The 8,310-nt window shown below is 40.4% G+C and overlaps 1 protein-coding gene across 1 annotated transcript; it reads right to left on the bottom strand.

Annotated features, from left to right (window-relative positions):
• Nucleotides 1-2,598: 2,598 nt before the first annotated feature.
• LOC124286393 (translocon-associated protein subunit delta-like) lies at nt 2,599-5,991 on the bottom strand. Its single transcript, XM_046722760.1, has 6 exons — nt 5,846-5,991; nt 4,886-5,004; nt 4,429-4,503; nt 3,643-3,732; nt 2,925-2,990; nt 2,599-2,759 (listed from the first exon to the last, which is right to left on the bottom strand). Exons 1-6 carry the CDS (start codon nt 5,907-5,909, stop codon nt 2,655-2,657), a joined length of 519 nt encoding a protein of 172 aa, XP_046578716.1. The 5' UTR covers nt 5,910-5,991; the 3' UTR covers nt 2,599-2,654.
• Between the last annotated feature and the right edge of the window lie 2,319 nt (nt 5,992-8,310).

The raw sequence follows: 8,310 nt of genomic DNA, 5'->3' as shown, positions 1-8,310 counted from the left end.
GTCAACAGTCGTGAGTGTTGGGCGCGCGAGTGCGTGGTCAGGCTCATTGACTGGGTTGACACGTCATCGTATCCCAATTGCGTAGTTCGATGCTCTTGCTGTTGATCACTGGATTGTCAGGTTCAGGCTAGGTTATTTACAGACCGCCGCCATAAAGCTGTAATATTGCTGAATGCGGGGTTAAACAAAAAACCAACCAACGTTAAGGCTATGAACACAAACAGAGGGGCATTTAAGGCCAGCTGTAGACGCGTTCAGTACAAGGCCAGACGTTGTAATTACTACTCTATGTGAATCGGAGACGCTGTCTGTAATCGTTAACTCAAACACTACTTTGCATCACAGCATTTGTACAGACAGACATTCATAAATGCACGAATGGGACGCGATTCGCTGGGTATGTACAGTGTCCTTTAAGACCTCACGATTTTCCTGAATCATTGTGTAATCAGACGCGATAAACATCGCGAACTTAGGCAATGCTCTGCACAAAATACAGAGCGTTCGCTGATATGGGGCGGTATGGAGCTTGACCTTTATATATGTCGACTGTAAATCTCGTTTATGCTTAACTGCGCACATTGCACTTACACGGGGAATAAAGTGGGGTGAAGTACACTTTAAAGTCGCGTCAAAGATGGCTGCATATATTTAGCTACGAGCGTGTCTTGTGTCTGTGGGTGTGTGACTGTATATAGCTAACTTGCATAGCGCTAATCCCTGAGATACCATGTCGCAGTTCACAATTATTGTCAATAGCTAAACTACGTAGAGACGTGTATCGACCAGGAGTCGACCAATTCCATAGCCTTAATGCGGTCAGACGCTCTATTCTCTGGACTATATGACAGTCGCAGACGGATGGATGGATGAATATTGTTTTGTGGCTTACGGTTTAAGCAATATCACGGCGGGGACACCAGGAACGGGCTTCATACATTTACCCATGTGGGATTCAAACCCGGTTCTTCGAACACTTTAACCACAAGGCTACCCCTTTCTCGAGGAGTAGGGGCGGTGGGGTAGCCTAGTGGTTAAAGCGTTCGCTCGTCACGCCGAAGACCATGGTTCGATTCCCCACATAGGTACCATGTGTGAAGCCCGTATAATTATTCTGGATAAGCTCTTTTTCTTTTTACTTATTCTACTTTCTTGTCCACTATCTGTCATCTTTATTTGCGGAAATCTAAATTACCTATGTACATGCCAAGGAGAGGGTATTCTAAGTTGGAAAACTTGCTCCTTATCCTTTTCTCAGTGAATAAAATATGTTTAAAACAAACAAGCCCGGTTCTGGTGTCCCCTGCCGTGATATTGATGGAATATTGTTAAAAGTGGCGTGAAACCATACTCACTCACCCTGTCTCTTAATACAAGAGACCGCCTCCGTGTAGAATATGCTTAGTCTCTGAATATATAAACCATACTGAGTATATCATATAATGAATCCCATGTTGCTGGCTCACACCCCGTGGTATCTGTTGTCAACGGATATAGTTTACCGACATTAACCCTCCGTAAAGGTTCGGAATATATCTGCCCAGTATCATTCAGTATTTAGAGGCCACCAGACATCGCGGGCATAATGCCAACTGTTGTGTACAAAAAAACCATTCACTCATTTATGCTTACACCTGTTCAACTATTTACTCAAAAATAAATAGCTGTTTGCCGCTAGTGTAAACTGAGTGCCGTTTCGTTAATATGGGCAGCTGCTGCCATTTTGCCATATGCAGAATTTAGATATTTTACGTACGCCTCACATTGATGATATATTCATATATACCATACGACCATAGACGCTTTTGTAATCTCGTTGAGGATCAGCACTGGGTGTAGTCTGTCTCACAGTCCTTGAACCTTATTATTTTCCCTACAGCCTAGCAATGCTAAACCCCTCAATACAGCAAGTCTAGATTTCTCCAGGTTCTGAATCTCTGGTCCCTGGGGCTCCTTTTCAATTTATATTGGTTTATTTGTTACAATCAAAATTATATATAAATCAGAGGGGGTGGGGGTGGGGGGTGGAGAGAGAGAGAGAGAGAGAGAACAGAAGGAATGAAAGCAGGACAGCGGCCTTCCTTAGCAGGCAACAGCCTGTGTTGACTATAGGTGTTCTGCTCCCTGTAAACAGCTCTTGTCAAAACAGCTACAGGCTGTTTGAGTACTAAATGAGTGAGTGAGTGTAGTTTTACGTCAGCTTTAGCAATATTCCAGCAACATAACGGCGGGGGACACCAGAAATGGGGTTCACACATTGTACCCATGTGGGAATCGAACCCCCACCGCCAGTCATGTGTACCAAGAACCCAGACATAATGAACCTGAAACGGACTCCCACAAACACTGGGACAGTTTGTTTCCTGAAACAATGGCCTTCAACTTATGATCTGGCAGCTATGTGTACCGAGTCCTAGGTTAAAACTGAGGATAGGGGCATTTTTCACCCATAAGAAATATTTAACAAAACATGCATGCATGCACACACACATTGTTGCACAATCAAAAATACAAATACTTGCATTTGAAGGCTAGTTTTTCACACTGAGAAATTTGGATGCATTTGACTACTCATAGAAAAAACAAGAAGAAGTATGATTTAATTTATTACAAAAATTTATTTACTAAAATGAGGATCTAATGATGGAATGAAGTTAAGCTTGGAGGCTGCTCTTGGCAGTATACGCGAGCCACCAGACCAGCACAGCCACCAGGGCGGCTACCATCTCAGTCTGGATCAAAGTACCTTTCCACACTCCCTGAAAAACACAAATTAAAACATATTCAGGGTCTATTTTGTTTTAAGCATCTGAAAATGTAACTGATAACTGATTGGGTTTATTGTGTTGGATTTAAGAATTTGGCATGTATTATTCTCTCTTACAATGGTGTATTTATTACAATTATGATGTAGGCACAGTTACCTGGTGATTGAAGGTTGTGGAGACGAGGGGCTTAACACTATCTGCGCTCTCACCACTCCTCTGGGCCTGGGGAAAGATTACCATCACATTAGGAAGATACGAGACATGTATATCACTACTGTATTTCAAATCAAACAGTCATTATCAAACAAATATGAAATCTGATGATTGGGAAAGACAAATTTATGCTCCAGTGGCCTTGAAAATAATATGCATACTGGCAAAAAAAACAGAAATATTTGACCATCGGCAATGAACAAGTAACCCTAATGAAAACATCAATGTGTAGGCCTGTTCAGTTGTGTTCAACACTGTTTTGAGCAGAAAAAGGGTACCCAGTGGGATAAGTCATATGACAATTAACATTCTAGCACCTTACAGACAGCCTGGGTTATCCGGGGTAACAATGTCCATTATGTGTTATGCACGTAGAGCATGCCCCTGCGTCAAGGAGTTCAGAGTGGCCTTACCATTATAATGGAGATAATCCCCAAGTAAGTTTTACTGCTACCAAACGATGCAATAAATCATATACACAATTTGTCCATAAACGAAATCATAAAATATTTGTGTTTGGGCACAGAATGAAAATTTCTTCACGGGGAAAGGATCGAATATGCCAACAAGACAAAGACACATCAACACGATCAACCTTCAATGGACTGAACGATACAGTCCACATAAAATATAGTCAAGATAAATACAGCTGAATCCCCACCTTTCTAAGTAGAGAATATCCTTCTTCATCAAAGATGCGAATCTCATAGGATCCTGAGGGCAGGTTTTTGTGTTCATCACTTATACTGATCTGCAAAAACAAAATTATACAAATTAAATCATTGTGTGAGTGGGTGAGTAAGGTAGGTTTAACACCGCTTTTAAAAGTATTCCAGTATTTCACAACATGGTAGATTAATGTTAGAGGAAAGCCTGAAGTGATGCAGGCCACAACCACGATTATAGTGCTGACAATTTCTATTTGAGTAAAATAATGTGGAAGACATAAGTATGAAGAATGTGCATGACATTACCAAATGTACGTCTTTTCACATAGCCAGATGCTCACATACAATTTGCTATCGATGTGTTCCTCCCATCCACAGATTTGGAGACTGGTTAATCGACATCCTAAATATATTTGATTCAGATCTGAAATTGACTAGTCGGATCCTTCAGCATAAGCATGTTAGGTTTACATGCTTGCTTAGTTGTTTATTCATATTTGGAGCTGAATATCAACCCCTAAACAGGTCTGGTAGACTCTGTTCAGTGGTCAGTTGTGTTTCCCATTCAATGCAGCACTCAGCAGTATTCCTGTCATATGACAACAATCTGTAAATAATTGACACTGGGCCGGACAATCCAGTGACTGACATTAAGGATGTTGATCCTCTCAAATGGGGATACAAGACTTTTACTCCATTAATTGCTTCTTACAAGTTCAGGTTGTTGGCAGGTCTATATCCCCACATGTCCAACAACAATAAGGGTTCCCTTAAACTACCTGGTATTTGTTTCCTTCTTTGGTTCTTGTGGCAGGAACAACACGACCAGCTACTTCACCATAAAGATTTAGATTCTGAAACACAAGCAATGGAAGGGTATGAATGAGTATGCATATATCTGACCATATGCTTTACATATTTTCCAATCATATGAGTACAGAATTGGTCATTATGTGATGTGTACCACTACTACCAGGCATTTTGTTTAAAACCATTAGTTACCGAACTAAATTTGTAGAATAAGTATGATGAATGGGTATGATAGTGTTCTCATAATGAAGAATTAAAATGAGAATATGGAGTAATGTTTGTATGGTTACTACATGGTTATGATTTGCAATCTGTCCCTATTTGACTAGTTTTCATTTGTACAATAGAGAAATAAGGTATCACGTTATGCTCTCTTCTGATGCACTTTCATTTTCAAATTTTGCAGAAAGATTTATGAAAAATTACCTTCAAACCATTTTTACAAGTGAGTGAAAACTGGGTGATAAATATTGTCTCTGTAGAAACTGTAATTTCTGGTGTTGTGTAACTTTCTGCTGCAACAGTTGGACCAAGGCACTTGTCACCTGAAATATAACAATTATATTAGCACCATTGGCATGATAACTGTGTTTAAGTAAGTGATGGATGATAAAATGTTTGGAAGACAAAAGAATTGATCAACAAAATCCGGACTGCATAAACATGTATTTGCATGATTAGTACTATTAATTGAATACTACCCCTACTACAATGTTGCTGGAAGTGAAGTAAACAAAGTATTGATCTCATGATTGGAATACTTAATGTTAACATTACTGCACACTACACATATTCATGTGTTAACTGTATATGGTACCTCGTTAGAATGAGAAAGCCACAATAACTCGGTGCGCCTAGTGGCAGCAAGAGTTCTATACTCCCCAGAGAGTTGAGATTGATAATAGGATGTGCCGTTGAGATTGACATCCAATGATCGAGGGAAAAATACCAGCGCCTTGAGCATGCACTAGTTGCCTGGATATGTGCGCTATATAAATATCCTTTAATAATAATAATACCACTTTTATCAGCTTTAGGAATCCACTCTCCTGAACTAAACATTGCTGATGCAAGCATATTGTTAATATTATCACTTGCTTATCATCAATCATGCCAAATGACGAATTTGAATTTATCAAAATACTGATGGCAGCACAGGAACAATACGTAAGATCATAGGTGAGCACACGCAAAGAAAACTAGTGGTCTATTTTGACGATTACAGTCGACAAGCGTGCTTGGCTTCCCAGAACATGCCACGTTTGCAATCGAAGATGGGTGTACGAATATCCTGAATCGGCGAATACCAGCGTTTGAAACTTCCCTTCGCTCGTTGATAAATGTTTTGGAAGACTATTTAACATATAACAATGTTAAACAACTCACCAGATGCGATGACTGGTAGCATAACAAGAGCGATAACAACAAGCATCTTGCCGGTGGTAGCCATTTTGTGAAAAAGGAAGTGTGACGTGGTGGCGCTGTGACAGGGGAACTAACTCTAAGCTCGTTCGTGCACTCTCTTTTATTCATTTCCTCTGCCCTGAAGCGAAAATCGTTTATGGGTCTAGTCCCAGGACTGCATGACAGTCATCCTATTGGATCATCAGTATTTATTACATTTCAATGAATAGAAACATCTCGTAATGTTACGTAAGCCTTTTTAAATCTTGTCTAATCATCAAACGTATGTCCCATGGCAAGTGGAGTATATTTGTATATCCTAAACAGATATGACAAGAAGTGAAAGAGCCCACAGCTTTTACCATTATAAATAGTTCACAAAATAAGCTTCTCTGGAGACACTGATACCGCTGATGGATACATCTGTGTCACAACACTAAAATGCTTCCTAAATAATTCGATTTGAGGAGTGGCGGTGGGGTAGTCTAGTGGTTAAAGCGTTGGCTCGTCACGCCGAAGACCCGGGTTCGAATCCCCACATGGGTACAATGAGTGAAGCCCATTTCTGGTGTCCCCCGCCGTGATATTGCTGGAATATTGCTAAAAGCGGCGTAAAACCTAACTCAGTCAGTCGATTTGAGGATGATAGTTTAACGTCGATATAAAGAATGTTGCTCCAATATTAGTTTAAGTGTTTGTGCGCGTGTGTGTGCGTGCGAGTGCGTTAACGTGTTTAGATACCCTGCACGGTATACAGACCACCTTTTCGCACGTACCTGGATAGTGTGACATACATCAGGATAACAAATATATCTGACACAGGACATGCAAGTCTAGAATAAGTGGCAAGTCTAGATTTCCAGTTTCAGGAGAAAGTCTCTTGGCTCCTTTATATTTTATTTTGTGAACATAATTTAGAAACTTTTGTTTTGCTGTTAAATCGATTCATTTCAGAGACTAGACGTTAGTCCAGTATAGACGGGGTTCGAACTACCGACGATCCACCTAGGAGACAGACTCGCTATCCATTACACCACGGAGGCGTTTCACATAAAGAAAAATGTTGGGTAAATGACTTGTTTATTGTTGAATTGAAATGGTCACCCTATGAAGGCGTGCTCACAGAGAAACTTTCATATGATAAAGATATATGTACCTAAAAACTTGACCCCTAACGAACCAGGATGTTCACCAGATGTTGGCGACCATATCTCTTCTTGTCTATGCTTGATTTCAGTGACTCACGCATGTCGCTGTGTGTTGGTTGTTCTTCAGCCCCGGGGCGATGGGTAGCCGAGTGGTTAAAGCGTTGGCTCGTCACGTTGTAGAACCGGGTTCCCCACAATGGGTTAAATGTGTGAAGCCCATTTCTGGTGTTCCCCCTCTTCTTAGTGGAAATATGGGGTCCCGTAAAGCAGGGAGAATAGAAGACGTAGATTATCCCTGCGTAAAGTAATGAAATAGTGCAGAGAACTGTGCTGTATGATTTAATAATTACTTTAATTAAATCAACTTTACCTTTCTTGTCAAGGATTTAGTACAATGAATATTATCGTTCGTATATATGGATTGTCGGGTTTAGACTGGTTTATTTACAGACCGCATCCATATATTTAGCTGATTGCGTCGTTAAACAACAAGAAAATCGATCGATCAAACCAAATGAACTGTGTCATTGGACTGCTGCAGGGAGTGTACGAAGTCTTCAAGGGACACAACTCTTACTGGCTTAAACGAATCCTGAAGCTTGGCCCGCCTCTCGGTGTGGGATCTGACTACCGCTGCATTTGTGTCTTATTTCGGAACGAAGTCTGAATAGACGCCTCCTTTGTTAGGGAGCAGTAACTACATAGACAATAGTCTTTATTCAGTATTGGAGGCCTCGTAGCCCAGATTACAAACTGTTGAAATACAAATATTGTCTACTGTCTATTGTCTATTGTCAATAACTACATAGGTCATACCTTCATTTCACTGAGCAAGGTCGCACGTCCAGGTCATCACTTTCATATTTGGCTGCCAGGTCCAGGTTTGTTTACCTCAATGTACCTTTAAACGCTGCAACAGACATGGAAATATATTTCTGTCATGCACTCTAGTGAGCCACATCGTGATGACATGATGACATGTGAAATAATTTGAAATGAATATAAACGTATTGGTGGTACTTATTTAGTGATGAGTCCGTGCATTAAATTAATCTGACCTGTTCTGACTTCAATGTATGTATGGAAACCTCAACGACCAGGACAATACTTTTCCAAGTGGAATCGCAAGTGTTTAAAAAGATAACTGGATAAACGAATAATTGGTTTACGTGGTTACGTCCCATTTTTCGACCCCTCAAAAGCAGGATTTCAATCTCTATCAACATAGTTTTAACTGTAAGATATACACTGCCACGGCTGGTCCTGCAACTTTTGGACTTTTTTTTAAACATAAGCCAA

This window comes from Haliotis rubra, unplaced genomic scaffold (assembly GCF_003918875.1).
Source record: "Haliotis rubra isolate DU_JTF1 unplaced genomic scaffold, ASM391887v1 Scf381, whole genome shotgun sequence".
Taxonomy (NCBI): Eukaryota; Metazoa; Mollusca; class Gastropoda; order Lepetellida; family Haliotidae; genus Haliotis; species Haliotis rubra.
Note: the sequence above shows the minus strand (reverse complement) of the source record. Positions and strands in the feature narration are given on the sequence as shown.

Excerpts from the sequence above, each read along its gene's own strand:
- LOC124286393 (XM_046722760.1), bottom strand. The coding sequence starts at position 5,909 with ATGGCTACCACCGGCAAGATGCTTGTTGTTATCGCTCTTGTTATGCTA. Across the intron at positions 3,733-4,428 it reads AAGAAGGAAACAAATACCAG|ATCAGTATAAGTGATGAACA; the intron begins GTAGTTTAAGGG and ends TTGTTTTTGCAG. Across the intron at positions 2,760-2,924 it reads CCACAACCTTCAATCACCAG|GGAGTGTGGAAAGGTACTTT; the intron begins GTAACTGTGCCT and ends TGTGTTTTTCAG.